Source organism: Caloenas nicobarica, chromosome 5 (assembly GCF_036013445.1).
Source record: "Caloenas nicobarica isolate bCalNic1 chromosome 5, bCalNic1.hap1, whole genome shotgun sequence".
Classification (NCBI taxonomy): domain Eukaryota; kingdom Metazoa; phylum Chordata; class Aves; order Columbiformes; family Columbidae; genus Caloenas; species Caloenas nicobarica.
Genome location: NC_088249.1, coordinates 54,342,370 through 54,359,345, shown reverse-complemented (window position 1 = coordinate 54,359,345; position 16,976 = coordinate 54,342,370). Strand labels below are relative to the sequence as shown.

Below are 16,976 nucleotides of genomic sequence, written 5' to 3'. Positions count from 1 at the left end.
TCATCTGCAACAGCCCAGAACACAGTCATAGTTCACTAATCCCTGCTCATGACAAGCCCTTGGCGTGAGCTGGTGGTGGCGGAACACTAGAACGGCTCAACGGAACAGAGCAGCAAGGACACAGGTTTGAAAGTGTTAACTCTGAGAAGAAAGAGGAAAAAAAAACATATATATATACACACACACATTAATTTGGTCAAAAAGGAAGTTATTCAACCAATATTTTTACCTTAAAACAAACAAAAAAAAGTACAATAGCAATACCCTCATAACTTATTTGAAACCCTCAATCAAGCCCGAAATTTCAGTTGGAATATGCAGACAACCTTAGAAAATAACTAAACATTTTAATTATTTGAGTATCTGAGACTTTCCCTTTTCAGACAGAAAATATCCATGTTTGCTTTATGCAAAGGCATGTTCAAAGTTCTCAACTGAAGTTTCAAGTTATGAGATTTTTTTAAAATACTTGTTATAAAACCAATGTCTTTTAAAACAAAGTTATCACTTAATCACTACGTCATTTCATCAGTAAGAACAGAGATGTAAACTTAAAAAAAAAAAAAATCTTTTTGACCGGTGTCACTCAGGTTTTCCTCAAAACTTGGTTTGTATGTAGCAGAGATGCAAGTCTTCCTGTGAAGAGTCAGGTGCACGCAACTGGGGCCTCGCTCTATCTTGTATTTTTGTAGCAGTCTGGGCACCCCAGATGACTGAATACTTTACTCGATGGCCGTGGAAAAGCAGATTCCTTGGGACAAAGCCCTGTTAGCCACGCTGCAAAGCTACTCATACAGTTCAGAAACCACACAGGATTATGGCAAGAGAATTTATCAACCCAGCATGGGAAAATCAATAAGATTTGAGATATTTTTGATTGTTTCACTCATGCAGCATTTCCAGTAAAGATTCTCAAAGAGAAGAGAATCAAGAGTCATTAAGCTGCGTTCTTCAAGGTGTTACAGTCCAGCAGCCTTTTTCTTTCCAAGTACAACCAAGTTTTTCATCCCTTTCAAAACCAATAAATCAGTATTTCCTTCCAGAGTTATCCTAGCTTCTGTCTATTTTCTACATCCTGGCCTTGCTACTAAAAGGAAAAGTTTTAACTACCAGACACTGAGTAAACCAAGCCATAGGAAGATCTACAAAACCAGTTATGTTGTCAAGATCCCAACCTATCAAAGCTGCAGTCTTTCATTTAGTTGTATACAGTTCTCCTCCACTGCTTGCAGTATATAAGAAAAACCTGTATGCGTGTACACACCCATATAAAAGGAGCAGTATGGGTTGGGAAGAAGAGAAAAAGAAATCACCGAGTTTCCGTGTTAGCTGAGAGTAGCTATTAAGCCACACCTAAGACCGGAACAGAGAAGTCTCCGATCAGTAATACGCAGCCTTGCACGGCTTCCTCTTCAACCAGCCTTCCTCAGGCATATCCTAACAAAAATTCCTCTCTCCATCGGTCAGCCCAGATCACTAACCTGCGCTGCCCCAGGACGTCTGCAGCTCTCTTAACCTCTCTGTCTGACGATCCTGGAAGGAAATTCTCAGTCTCTGTACCCACCCATCTTGACTCAGGGGCAGCTCACCCATTCAGGCAGGCAGCACCATTTCCCAGCCCTTACGGGAAATAACTCCTCACACTCCTTGAGCAGTTCAATGTTAAGAAGGTCTATCATTTACAATTTCACTGCAGCGTATGCATGTTTTAACAAACACTATTGATTATGCAGGTCACAAGTATCTCAGTTTTCTTGAAACTAGGAGCACTTTCCCATCAGTTACAGTATCTACACCATCTAGTACCAGTTGTGTACACAAGGCAAGTATTCAGCTGCCTATTGTAGGTCCCTTAGTTGTTTGCACAATCACAAACTGATTAACTAGAGGGAATAATTTCGCTGTCTGAATCTTCCAAAATTAGAGCTCTGTATATTTCTTAAAGAATGGAAGCCATTATAAAAGCAATTGCTATCTCAGATGGAATGACACAAAGTTTTATACAGTAATATATACTTTTTTTTTTTTTTTTTTTTTTTTTTTTTACATATAGCATTTAAAATTCCAGGAGTTTGTGTTTGGTTGCGTCCTAATAGCAGAAGAAATGTAACAGCTTGCTTTTAAGACCTTGATGCAGGACCATATCAGGAGCTTTTCAAAAATGTATGTATACATGATTATTTCAACACAACAATGCCTCCCAAGTCTTTTCTATCGTGTTGAAAACTCCGCAGTTTAACATAATCCTTGTTAATTTAACTTGCCCATAACACATGATGATAGAGTAATTCTTGCACCTCTAAACTGCTTGCAAAAGTTTGTTTAATCCTTTAGCTTCTGGGCAGGCTCAGAGAAAACATTTCCTCCTCTTATTCAGCTAATTAACAGCTATGTCAGAAGCTGAGCAAAACTACCAGGAACGCTCCTTTTTCCTTTTGCAATTTATAACCCATTAGGAATGAAAAACAAATTTACATGGTTGTAGATTAAAACCAGCTCAAAAACACAAAATGAAATCAAGATTTTTCAATTGTAAATTATGTAAAGCACTCAAAAATCTTTCACGAAATTAAAAAAATCAATTTTTATCACACACTAATATGAGACATTTTATTTTAGCTCCCTTCAGAAGTGAAAAGCAAGTGGGACCCACGTATTTACTGCCACACTTTAAGTCGCTTTGTGACCTCTACTTCAGATCACCAAACATTCATCTCTGGAAACACTGGTGTGCCATGAATTTCTTATAGCAAATTCAGAAAAATTTTTTTAAAAATCCAATCCAAACAACTACAAGTAAGTAAAACTATTTCAATTGTTAAGCAGAGTACATTTCATAGACAGAAGTAATTTTGTTTATGAAGACAGGAGTTCCAACTAACGCTAACTTCTACTGACTCTCTACTTCCCTGCAAAAAGCCATTTCTTTGATTATTAGACAGAAATCGTTTATGTCTACCTCACATATAGTTAAAAGCTTCCAGGAAGGTGGTTTTTTCTCGCAATTATCCATTCTTATATGGCAGGTTCAGATGTTGCCTAAACATTTTTCCATAACTTTTGAACTAGAGCTCAACGTAAAGAAAGCCACAATACAAGTAAGAAACAAGCACACAGCTGAAAATGTCGGGGCTCTCCTAACACTACTGCTCACTCTAAATCTTCACATGGGCACTCCTCACAGACCACAGCACTCTGAATTCACACCTTCTTCGGATTTCTACTCACCCCCTGGTAGACAAGTCTTACATTGCAGTTTAGCATTTTCACTACAAACTTTGATAGACAAAAATAAATGGAACGTCAAGTTAATTGACATGGAAGCTGCTGAATTGAATAAAACACAAAAATTAATAATACAGTAGAATTTTAAATATATTTGCAGAGGTCAACAATCTCTCAGATTTCTATACTACTGCAGAACCAAGAAAGCTTGTGACAAAATACTTAAGAACTTTGTTAAATCCATTGAACACATAACCATGCTCAATTTAGTTTATCTTTTCATCTACATGCTTTACAAACGTCAAAATTCACCAAGAACAGCATTCTCAGCATGTTTCACTAACTTGGTTTCACCCAAAACCATTACACAGAACCTGTAACAGGTACAAAAAATGTTTGTTATCATTAATGGAATTCGTGAAAGATAAATTGAAAGGAACAAAAGTTAACTTATTATTAACATTCTGGGGAAAACAAATTGTTGATGCTGAACTTTGTTCTTAAGCTGACTCCACCTGCATTATCTCATTTGGAATTATCACAGTTTATTCACATATTTACAGAATTTCTTATTGTGCTTCTAATCATAGAAATCTTTAAAATGTATCAGAAATAAACCATCTGAAATTTTCTTTCTAAAGGAAACAAAGATAAAATTCATTAACAGGCTGTTATCTATAAAAATTCACTTTTTTCTATTCCCCACAAAAAAAGAAGTGTAACAGGCCTATTTACAATGTACCTCATCATAAAAATATGACAGCCTGAACATAAATTCACACATCTTCTCATCTCCCTACACAAACAAAACTCTCTTCTGTACATCTATAATTCAAGAATTCTTGTAGCTTTACTATTCACATTACTTAAAAACACAACCTGCAGTTACTTCTTTTTAAGATTTCAGGCAACACTTAATCTGACTTCCACAAACCACAGTTTACTTGAGCTTCTGCTGTCTGCCTACCACAGTGACACAGGCACAGCACGCTGGTAATCAGAGACACCCCTTAATTTGTCAGCTGTAGTTCCCCCATTAGATCCATCGAGGAAGATGAGCTGTAAAAAACTGAACTCCTGTACCTCTCCCTTCTCTCTAACTGCTGTTTTTCTGGTGAGGGAGGAGAAAAGTCACATTATCCATACACAGAAGTTTCAATTTTCCTCCTTCCTTCTCTCTTTAGCCCATCTTATTTATCAGTACCATTTGATAATCTATCCGCAACTAGTTCAAACTAATGTGTCGTGGTTTAAGCCCAGCCAGCAACTAAGCACTATGCAGCTGCTCACTCACCCCCCCACAGTGGGATGGGGGAGAGAATCAGAAGGCTGAAAGTGAGAAAACCTATGGGTTGAGATAAAGGCAGTTTAATAGGTAAAGCAAAAGCCATGCATGCAAGCAAAGCAAACCAAGAAATTCATTCACTACTTCCCATCAGCAGGCAGGTGTTCAGCCATCTCCAAGAAAGCTGGGCTCCATCACACATAATGGTTACTTGGGAAGATGAAATGCCATCACTATGAACATGTCCCCCACTTCACCTTCTTCCCCCAAAATATATACCAAGCGTGACACCATATGGCGTGGAATATCCCTTTGGCCTCTTTGGGCCAGCTGTGCCCCCTCCCAGCTTCTTGTGCACCTGGCACCGTGTGAGAAGCTGAAAAGTCCTTGACTACTTACCAAGTGTTGGTCTCTTCTCCCAAGTAACAAATGACAGAACAAAAGGAAATAGCCTCAAGTTGCTCCAGGGAAGGTTTAGATTGTATATTGGGAAAAACTTCATGGAAGGGGTTGTCAGGCATTGGAATGGGCTGCCCAGGGAAGCAGTTGAGTCACCATCCCTGGCGGTGTTCAAAAGACATGTAGATGTGGCGCTACAGGACATGGTTTGGTAGCGGGCTTGGCAGTGCAAGGTTAATGGTTGGACTCAATGGTCTTAAGAGTCTTTTCCGACCTAAATGACTCTACAATTCCTTACTGTAGTCACTATACGGGAGTGCATGTTTCCTTGCAGAGCAGAATTCCATCAAGTACAAGGGATATTTAAATCTCATACAAAACTTGAAGACATTTCTACTGAAATTCTCTGGATCACCTGGCAAAACCAGTAATATGGTTGCAGCATTTCAAATTGCTCAGTAAGGGAGAGGGCAACTACTAGAGGTCAAAAGTCCATATCATTTGTAAATCTCTAAGCAAGGACTACTCTGCATCAATATGACAGTTCTCATATAGCAAATAGCAGGTAGTATGTTTCAATGCCTTAATTATGTATTTCCATATCTTGTGTTTAACCTTGACACTGGATGTTCTGGGTTAGTAATGTTTACTTCAGGAATAACTGCAATTTATGTTTCTACCTGTGTTGGATTTTAATCTTTCAACTGCAATAAAAATGCAAAAGCAAAACCTGAATGTCATGCCCAACAAGCACATGCTGATTGCCCAGCAGTCACATGCCACACAGGGAAGTATACTGAAAGTCATAAAAGCAAGTGCTGTTTTACTTCATTGTCATAGACCTCAGTAATTTCAATTTTCCTTCCTCTGTTCTGCTGTTTCAGTATTTCCTTTGTCAATTCAATATTCTCTAAAGGCATGGATATGCAACTCTCAAGATTGTTTATCTGGAGATTTAGCTGTCATCCTCCTCCTCAAACAAGTTACTGGTAAGAGGAGAAAAACCAGCCAGTGACACTGAAGAGTGTTACACTAACACCTTGATGAAGTAAAGATTTATCACTTCACGTTTCAACTGAAAAGACTAAATACACTGTTAAATAAGTCTATCAAAGCCCAACTTGATACCTCTAATCTATTTATTCAAAGGATTTTATATAATGATTTCACATGAGATGAGTAAAAATATGTCATTTGGGTGTTTCTTTTTGTTGTTGTTTCATTATTGTTGTTTTTAATATAACTGAGCTCAAATTGCAACTCACTACATAGCTAACTGGAAGACCAAAAGGAAAGAGGTCAGGCTATCTAAAATTGAATACTGGGAGTAATACCATACACAGTGTTGAAGGAATAAATCTTATTGCTATCTGAAATAGTTTTACATATTCAAGTATTTATGTGCTAAAAAAGTAAAGCACAAATGTAGCATTTAAAGAACAGCATCGGCTATTTGCAAGGAAGGAAATAAAAACAATTTTTCAAGTCACTTGGCAAGATTATTGTCTTAACTGGAAAGCAAGCAACAACTTTACATTAAAAAATGGCATGTTCACAAATGACTCTCTTTAAATGAAGAAAAAAAAAAAAAAAAAAAAAAGGCTGGTACCCTGAGATGGTAACAATATAAAATGTGTGATAACTGCCGTCTAAGAAAAATTGTTTTCAACATTTTTGCAGCTAACTTTTATTAATTTAATTTTAATTTAGTCCAGGCAATTCAACACGGTGTTGAACCACCATGTCCCCTGTGGAACAACCATCTACATCTAGATTTTGTCAGTCTTATCTCACCATGCAAACAGCTAATGTTATAACTACTGATCTTCAGAAAAACGTAATGAAAATATTACTAATGCTGCTTCACCAACCAGTGAAAATTACATATAGTGAATCACACCAATTAGCATAGTTCTGTCTGCAGATGCATTTAAACATTCTCCTGAAATAGATCTAACAGATTTATTATTCTAGGTGTTAGGATAAGCCTCATTTCTTTTCCTTTGATCCAAAGTAGAATGAAACTCAAGCACTAAGAGGTTAACCTGCCAAGCACACATTTAAAACACCTCAAAATTGGCTTAAAAAGACACTTACTTGAAGGAAATAAATTACATTTGCTTTTTTGCCCTCTGATTTACACTGCTTGATAAACGAATGGTGCCTCTACTTTCTCATTGCTCTCCATTATATTAATACCAATATCTTCAGTTAATAAAAATGAGTCTTCCACTGAGAAAAAGGACAGGCAAATAAGTACAAAAAGCAAAGAACCAAGTAAACATGAAATGCTCAAGCATTTGCTAGTTTGAAGGTGACTGTGAAACTACGACACTTTGAAACAAATATGCAGCTCACAAAAAGCCAGTAACTCTACATTTTTTCAGATGAAATAAAGTAGAAAATTAACAGCAGCTTTTCTGCATAGTCATATTTGACAATCACAGTCTATACAGAGCTCCTGGAAAAAAATTACCTGCATGTTGCAGAACCAACATGTATTTTCAAACTGCTCAGCACTCTGCTCTTAGTTCAGGATTATTTGGGCTCGAGGAAGTAAATAAAAATATAATAAAAATTCTCACTCGACAAAGAATTGTAAATTAAATCCAGTATTACTTAAATGCTTCAATTCAGCAGTGTATCCAAATCTCATTTTAAACGTTTTGGTTTTGGTTGTACTTTTTATTAAACTAAAGATAAAATCTTTAAAGATACAGATAGGCAATAAGGAAAAGAAGGGTTTAAACAGAAAACTTCAGGCAGAAAAGCACATACCTACTATGTATTGGTAACAAGCCTTTGTACCTGTCTAGACAAGTTAGTCATGTTGCCAAGCACTGCGTGGCAGACAATCAAAAAGAAAAGGGTTGGGCGCTTAACCAGATTCCTCTTGGATTTTAACAACTTTAATTACAAATCTGCTTTTAAATTAAAAGTTCTGCTTCTAAGGACAATATCTCGGAGCAGACCTTGTAAAACCATCTCATAATGCTGCAGGAAAAGACAATTAAACTACAAATAAAATGAGGTTTTAGCCCCATCTTTTACCGTTATCCAAGACAAGGTCGTCAAAAAAAAAAAAAAAAAAGCACATCTAGGAGGCACAGACGAAACAAATTAGATTTAACAGTAAATGGGAAGGTATACTCGTACTGGATAGAATCGGATGTGATATTAAGTAAATGTGACGCCGCATTATTCAAGTTGGTCTTTGCAGAGGTGCAGCACTACAGTACTAAAGCAGTACATTTAATCTGTACCGATGAATGTAAATATTTGAAATTATGGCAAACTTTGATCCGTAGAGAAATGAAAACTCATTTTAGTATAATCCATCTGCAGCAAACAGAGCAATGGGAAAAATGCAGGGCATAGAACCCAGGAGAAAACCCTGCAACCATGTAATTCACAGTACACACTTCTCTCTTTACCAAAGCACTTGCTAAGATTGTTTAGTATTGCCAGACTCGCCTGGAAAAGGTACTTTTTTGTTTCCTCCCATTATAAATACAAAAATATCTTGCATTATACATCTGCCTGCAGACAGGTAATCCTTTTAACTAGGTCCAGTTGCTAGACAGTTTAACGGCTACTGAGAGATTGAAGAAGCCACCTTCTTCAACAAAATGTGTAGTATTAATATCAAGATTCTGCTGTCCCAAATACTTGTGATTCTCTCTTCTCTGGTAGATAATAGGTAAAAAATAAAACAAAATTAAAAGTGTTGAATAGGTTATCTATTTCCTCATCTGTGTGGCAGACATATTGCACACTTCTAAAAGCAGTCTGAAATGTAACACAGGATTACCAAAACTATTTTTAATGCCACAGCAATACCTACCTAATACAACTATATTTATTTTTAATGTTTCTATTTTAGACAGACTTGCACAAATATTGAAACCCTCGCTGCAAGGTACAGCTTCCTAAAACACACACATGCTCACCTGAACACGCATTCAATGAATGCAGAAGTGGACACTACTTCAGGAAAGAGGCTGAATGAACACTTTTTCTGACAGATTTATGTCAAAGCAGCTAGAACATATACTGAACAAAATGTGGAAGCCAGCAGCTCTGGAGAACCTGTTTGGACCCTTGTTTCTGAGCTACAACACAAGTTGTATAACCCTAACCAGAACAAAAGAATGTTCCTCTGTTCCCCAGACAACTTTGAATTTCAGAAGCATTTAACACTCAAAAACCATCTGAAGCTAATACAAACTATGCTTTAAGTGTATGTCATCCTTGCTGGCCCCTCAAGTAGTCAAAATTCAGTTTTCCAGCACATGTATATTTTAGAAGAAAGGCAAGCAAGGACTGACAAACCAAATTAAGTACTTTTTGGTGCAGCCTTGCTTTAAAAACAAACAAACCCAGCACCTCCCCTTACGTACTCCTCCCTCCCCCAGGAATGCACACAGCGCTCCTTGTCATTCATATCCGTCGCTGAATCAAACCACACACGGCATTGTCCTTATGCAAAGCTCCACGTTTGCTCTTCCAGAGGGCACTCGGCAGTTCGGGTAGCATGACCGGGCCCTTCTCCTGCTTTCTGAGAGCTGAACTACAAATTACTTCTCTTGCTGACTGCAATCGGCAGCAATCTCTGCCTGAGTACAAATCTATCAGCATTTACTTCACTCATATGAGTGATCTCTCTTTCATCAAAAAGGACATTTAATTGCTTCCCCAATCTGAATGAAACACAGCTACTGTCTCTACCTAGCGGGTCCAACGTTCCTAGTTCACTTCTGTTCACGATCCAGTAGAGCAAAATTTATTACACAGGTTGTCTGATCAAGCCCCAAACTGGAGAACAAAGAATGAGAGGAGAGACACAGAGAAACTTGTACAAGCAGTACTATTTACTTTTAGTGTGTATCGTTCTTTTTTTTCCCACTGCACAAATGGAACACTTTCTTCCAATAAATTTTAAAATAATAATTAAAAGCCCCAACACAGACTGACCCCCGCCCTGGCAGCTTTTCTCTTGCTGCCCAATTCCCTGCAGTGAACCAGCAGGGGCCGCCCAAGACCGTCTAACGCTTCTGCAGACCTGCAGGACACCAACAGCTCCACCGCCCTCGTATTCCAACACGGAAGCCCGTTCTAAGATTTTCCTTCCACTTCTCAATTTCATATCCATTTTTCCACCCATACGAAGTACCTCAATGAAGTCTAGTCCCCTCAAGGACAACTCCTGACTGAATTCTAGTAACCAGTCACAACCTACAGATTGCTGCACATGGTGCCTCTCAAGATTCATCCAAACTACAGCTTTACCCATTGCTGTGGAACCAGTCCAGGTTTCTTTCCGTAAAAGTTTCTCCGTGACATTTTATAGCACACAAACACCTTCCATTTTGCCAGAGACTGTCCTCAAATTTGCTAGGGATGGTGTAAACATCTTCACTTTTGGTTAGTGAAGTTCTCATGTGGTTCCAGCCACATAATTTTTATTTTACTTCAGTAACTCCACACAACTCAAACTGTTTATCCACAACAATGACAGAGTGAAGTACTTCATAGGCCACCTCACAGGTGGATTTCATTTCGGTTTGTGTACTTCCATATTCACTAATTAAGACCTTTTACCTAAGCATGATTTCAAGAACCACAAAAGACGTAATCTTTATTGAAGATTCATTAAGAGGGACATCACTACTCTTTACTCAGTATTTAAGTGCCCCAGTATCTTTTGCTTCTACAGCAATAACCATCACAGAAAATAGAGCAAGAAAAAAAAAAGTATATATAGCAGATCATGAAACACATACAGTCTTACTTTAGCCCAACTAAACAGCTACAAAAAAAGTCTCCGACATCCTACTAAGAGCGGGAAAGACAGGAATTTCTGCAGGGCAAAAGAAACCTGTTGATTAAATTTATTAATGAGATTATAAAACAATCTTATCAAATAATCAGAAGGACTGAACTCAGTAATGCAGATGGTCTCTTCCTCTTTGGGCTTCTGTGATTAAATAATCATTAACTGGGTATCATCTATAGCTCACAGTGGGTGAATCTGAGCTCCTCTGTGGTTTTCGGTGACACAGTATCTGAACGAACCAAAGTTACAACGGCAGACTTGGTGATCACCAACTTCTGTGTTCTTTGCTCTTTTACTATTTCCAAATACTTGAAACACATACCATGCACATTTCCTACACACAGTAAAAGCTAAATAAATGAAATAAAGAATAACGGCTGCAAACAGTTACACACTATGGCTATGAACAATGGCAATTTCATATGAAGTTTTGTTTCTTGTACATCCACTGTTACCTGAAGAAGAGGCCAAGTTGGACTAAAAACTGATTTCAGAAATAAATATCTGAAGTTAACCCTTTGTTTAAGTGCTGATTTCCACTTTTTTGTTCTTATTTAGGCTACAATTTGAATGCAATATTACCTTTGAGATGTGCAATATTATTGCAGTGTTCTAAAACAATATCTATAGCAGCAGTACTTTTTTTTAACATACATTAATACAAGCCAGTTATGTATTTAATAGTGGAAGAATGGATCCTATTGCATAAATACTCATCACAATCTTTCAAAGCTATAAGAAGGTAACAAAAAAAGCATTCCACACTTTCAAAGCTTTCCACCTTCCTTAAGTCTTTTGGATTATCAGAAAAATAAGCAAATGGAAACAAAAGCCTGAACTATAATGTATACATGCACTGTTTTTCCATCAGTCACTATTTTCCCCACATCATATCTCCTTTCCCAAAATTAGTCTGCCAACCACACTTACCACCACACATCAGCAACCCAACTACCAGAAACAAACCAGAGCAAGTGTTGTCAAGTCCTCATTCAATTCCACACAGGCTCAGCAACAACTACCTTTCTGCAGTGTCTCTAACATAAAGCAGTTGCCCAACAAACACAACATATTTCAAAAACATCAGCAATGAAAACAAACAAACAAAGAGATGGAAAAGAGTAGCGCAAGCTGTCCTGTCCTCGGCACTCCAAGTCAGAAAATGCAAGATCCAGGATACTTTCAGACAACGAAACATCCAGTCCTATGAACACGATTAAATCAATATTCCTCTTAAAACAGATCAAAGGTTGGCATACCAAACAAATGACACACTCCAATTTTTTGGTTTAAAAAAAAAAAAGGCAAATTGCTCACTTTTACACATTTTTGTCAGTCAAAGAAAAGATGAAGTAACATTGATGACAAAAGTCTAACAGTTCACAGGCAACAGTAACCAAATTGCAACCTTTCCTAATTGGTACCTATATTGAGTGCAGGTGATTATGCCACGTCTTTCTTTGATTAAGAGTAACAACGATGGTGAGGCTATGTATGTGGAAAGACATAAAATTGTATAGAGTTATCCCGTTTTCTTCTTAGCACAAGCTATTGAAAAATTGCAAATAAGCCACAGAAGAAACACTGAAATTTTTACCAAAGCTACCAAATGGAGATCCAGAAAAATCAGTTTATGCATGATTTATTTAATGTTTTATTTAGTGATTTCACGATACAAGGCAGGGCTGCACTAATAGGGTTTGCCACTATCAAAGAAACCTGAAGAATAATCAGAACAGAGAAAATCATTCAGGAAGATGTGGATATGCATAAGTGGGAAGAACTAGAATGTAGCTTCATACATGACTTCCTAATATAGAGTCTTAAAAGTTAAAGCAGCAAAAGAAAAGAAAGATCTGGATGTATCAGTCAATTGGCAGCATTCGCATGTGCTGTCAGTGTGGGTGTCTTCCCCAAATAGGCAAACAAACTAAAATGCAGAAAGCTGAGAAATTCTGAGAGCCAAGAAAGCACTTCTGTTGTTTGAGAGGCTCACAAAAGCTCATTCCAGCATACAATTCTGTACAACAAAGATTACTTCATATTGCAAGAGGTGCAGAGAAGAACTACAGGGTAATCAGACAGAAGTAGAGCCCTTTTTAAAGGGCCAGACAAAGAACCCAGTTTATTTAGTTGAGCAAAACAAGACTAAAGGGGATGTGATTTCATGCAAACATCTCAAGTAAATAACGAAAGAGAAAACAGTCCCCCTTAAACTACAGGACAGCTGCTTAGCCATAGAACAGCACTGACACACACATAAAAATCCCACACGTTATAAACCAGAGCACAATAATTTTGAAAGCTTCTGTCCATCAGAAGCGGAGTTCTGGAAATTTTCGAAGTCCCAGTATGTGGAAGGGGGAGAAAAGCTTGCCTGGATTTGATATTAAACTCAACCAGCTTATAAACCTTTGTTTTACTATACAATGTTTCAAGGTTGTCCAGAGTATTGAAGGAAGTAAAAAAAAAGTTTAATCCTGTGTCCATTTAAGTCAAATATGGCTCACACCCAATGTTTCATCTAACATTTTGATTACTGCAGTTATGTAAGTGGAATTAGCCTATATACATTTAAATAAAATGTTTGATACTGTGTCCCACATGAAATTATTTAGGATAGAAATACTACTTAGTAACACTTTCCTTTCATTAAAGAAATAATACTTAAATAATATTTAAAATAGGAATAAGACTTACAAGATACATAAAGAAATTGACCAAAGGGCAAAAACTACAATAAGTTGTCTTAATAGTGGAAATCAGCACAAGAGAAGAGTTACTTGTAGCATTCCTCCTGACACTCTTCAATAAATTAGTACCTAAGGAGTGACAACGTGCTGATGAAATTTCTGTGGATGACACCAGACTGGAAACTATCACCAGTACAAAAAGGACTGGGTAGCTGTACAGAAGAGCTCATGTTTTTTGTGAGCTGGAATGCTAGAAAATGGAATTTAATAGTACAACATGTGAAATCATGTGTTTAGAGACCTCTTCTGTAAGCTGAGAACTTATCACGTGGAAGCAACACAGGAGGAATGAAGAGCAGTGAGGTATGGAAATCCTCATCTAAGGGTGCTGATGTTTATTTGAGCCCAAGGGGAGCTCCATATGTTCAAGGAAGAAAACCTGAGAAATTCCACTTGGCTAAGGAAGCCTCTGAGCTGAAAACAGAGAGGCCAGTGCAGTGCTGGGGGAATTATCACTGCTGAAGAGGATCCTGTATCAGGTGAATCTTTGGTCTGAAGCAATGCAGCTGAACAGATTTATGTCAAAAAAATGCTGTTGCTCCTCGCAAAACTTCACTTGGCTAAAGATGGTCAAGTTTATCCAACTGCTATATAAAATACACGCGCCATTCCATATTTCATTTCCTGCAGCACTTCCAGCCCAAGCTAAAGAATGCTATTAGCACAAGTTATGACCGCACACAGCTATAATTTAACAGATCAGAAATTAAAAGTTTTGTAATTGCCTGACAAACAAGACCACAAGAGTGTGGTCTTCCAAATAGAGCAGCTGGGAAAAGAAACCTGCGCTGTTCTAAAATTGCACTAGTAAGCTCCTGGAAAGGACAGAAAGACAAACAGATGCATTCCTACAAGTTTGTGTTGATGTACCTGTGTAAAAGATCTGTCTACTATACATTTACAGACTGCACAGTTACCTTAGAGTTCCATCAGCCACCTATGTAACCAGAAGAACTCTTATTCCTTCCTTTCAACACACGGGCCACAGTTACAGGATGGCTGCTCTAAGTGGTATTCAGCTGAGGTATTCAACCTCACGCTTCTCAAAGGTTTTGGAGCATATCACTCTGCAAGCATTTCAAAACTAGACATCTGTGACACAGTTGTCAGCAGTTATAGGGGACTGTACCTAATGACCTGGGTTAACCATTCCGGTCCTGCACGGAAGCAGTAAAATAGTCTGAGTGTTTTCCAATCCTTTTCTGTTAGTTTCACTGAATTTATCACACATCCAGATTTCCAAAGGAAAATGCTAAGACATCATAAGTGACACACAACTCTATATCCAGGGCGTACCAAAGTTTTACTGATTTGATTAAAACTCTGCTTTTACAAACGTAAACACTGATGTAAAAAGCCTTACATAGTAATGTTTGAAAGAAATTCTCTTAGTTATCCTCTTTTACTGCAACACGCTTGCATCTCATAGAGTAAAAGAGCCTTAACAGGCAGCACATATCAAGTTTTTAACTGTTCTCTGAATAAGATATGGCACATGAAAGATAGGATGGCCACCACCAGGCAAGGCGAGTTCATCTGTTCAGCCCTCTCTCTGGAAAGAAACACTGAAAGCCTTCTGTTTGCAAAACTTCCCAATGCTGCATCCACAACCACGAGCTATTTAAAATAAATGAAAAAAAAAAAAAAAAATACCATCCACCTTCAACCATGACCGGCGCTCAGCAATGCATTGCTCCACCTGCCGCAAAACGCACTTTAAATACCAGGAAGGAGGGAGAGAAACAACACGCATACACAAGAAAAGAAAAAAAAGACAAAAAAGCCTGAAGAGCCGCCTCCGGGGAAACCTGTTGCTAGCCACCGAGAGCGGCAGGCGGCGATCCCGCAGCAGCCGCGCCCGGCAGCCAACTTTCCCCATCCGACACCGCACGGCTCGTCACTTTCCCTCGCGTTGATCATTCACTAAACGGGCGGACGTGCCGGGCGGGGGCCGGCCGGAGGCGGCGGGGGGCCGGCTGGAGGCGGCAGCGGCCCGGCGCCCCCCCACCCGCCTGAGGCGGCCCCGCGGCCGGGCCAGGGCCGCGCCGCCAACGCGCCCCGCGGGGCCGGGCAGTTACTCACTCGATGAAGTAGCTGGCGCCCTCCTCCGAGAACCCCTCCTCCCATCCGCGGGGCAGGTCTGCAAGGGAAGGGGACAGAGGGAAAGAGAGAGAAAGCGGGGAAGGAGGGGTGAGAACTTCGCCCGCGAAGTGCCTCACTGGAGCGGGGGGGAGCGAAGCGGCCGTTAGCGGTGCGAGGGCCGGGCGGGGCAGCCTTCCCGCCGCCCCCGGGCACCCACCTGAGCGGATCATGTGGCCGGAGTTGACGGGCTCCCCGGTGCGAGGATGCAGCCAAGTGGTGGAGCGGGTCAGGTCGCTGTGGGGGGAGAAGCGGAAAACATGCACCTGTTAGTGCCTGCGGGCGGGAGGCGGGCGGGAGGCGGGCAGGCAGCGGCGGGAGCGGGGCCACCCTCCACCCCCGCACCCCTTCCCTCGGCGCCCCCGCCCGCCGGCGCCCCCTTACTCGATGAAGAAGACTCGCCCGTCCTTGCAGACGCCGTAGGACCAGTGCTCAGGTAGAGTGTCCCGCCCCACCGCCGCCGCCATGTTCGCGGTGCGCGCAGCCAGCCGGCCGGGGAGGGGGTGCGGGCGGGCGGCCGGCGCTCGGCGCCCAGCGCCCGGCTCTGCTCGGCAGCGCCACCGCGGCCGCCGGAGGCGCGGCGCCCCGGCGCGGGCAAGGGGCGACACCTCCCGCCCGTCAGGGGGCCGGCGCCCGCCCCGGGGAGAGGGCTGGGGCGGCGGGAGCCTGAGGTGGCGCCGGCCGCCTTTGTCCGCCGCGGGCCCGCGCCCCCCACCCCGAGTCCTGCGTGGGCCGGTGGCCCCGTCCCCGCGCGGCAGCCGCCGGGGTCACCCCCGCGTCGCAGGACGCAGGGACGCGGGCTCGGAAGCGAGCGGCGCACCGCGGGGACAGGAGCGGCTCCACGGTCTGACAGGGAGGGGGCACGTCCTTGGAGACGATCTCCGTTCCGTGAAGAGGCCGGATCAATCTCCTGCGCCAGTCACCCGGCTGCCACCCAGAACTGGACAAAAGGGAGCATCAGTACGGGTGTGATTGCACTTGACTTCCACCGTGTCCCGGGATACTCTCAGCAAGGGTGGAAGGTGAGGAGAGAAAGGCCATAGGGACTTTGAACCTCAGTTTTGAGGGACGATGGCTGGAAGGTTAAAAGCGGAGTCGATAACAGTCAGTTGGCAAGTAGAGCTGTCACCAATATCGCAAGGGACCTGTGCCAACCCCTGTATTCATCAATAACCTAGAAAAGGAGGGAGTGGTAACGAGAGAGCCTGCCAGGTGAATTTAAGTTGCACATCATCCCTCCAAGCTCAGACTTGTGACATCAAGTTTTCTACCGGTGCTGGCGCACAGTGAAGCTGCAGCTAAGGACAGAGTTAAGTGCTCCAGGCAAAGCTGCAGTCAC

The 16,976-nt window shown here is 40.9% G+C and overlaps 1 protein-coding gene across 2 annotated transcripts in view; it reads right to left on the bottom strand.

The window, feature by feature from the left end:
- The window catches only part of PLEKHA7 (pleckstrin homology domain containing A7), a 155,193-nt gene extending 139,089 nt beyond the window's left edge, over window positions 1-16,104 (bottom strand). For both annotated transcript variants that reach the window (XM_065635470.1, XM_065635471.1), the window contains exons 1-3: window positions 16,022-16,104; window positions 15,798-15,874; window positions 15,581-15,638 (exon numbers count right to left, since the gene is read on the bottom strand). In XM_065635470.1, coding sequence (XP_065491542.1) covers window positions 15,581-15,638; window positions 15,798-15,874; window positions 16,022-16,104 — 218 coding nt within the window. The remainder of the gene's footprint in view (window positions 1-15,580; window positions 15,639-15,797; window positions 15,875-16,021) is intronic.
- Window positions 16,105-16,976: the final 872 nt, after the last annotated feature.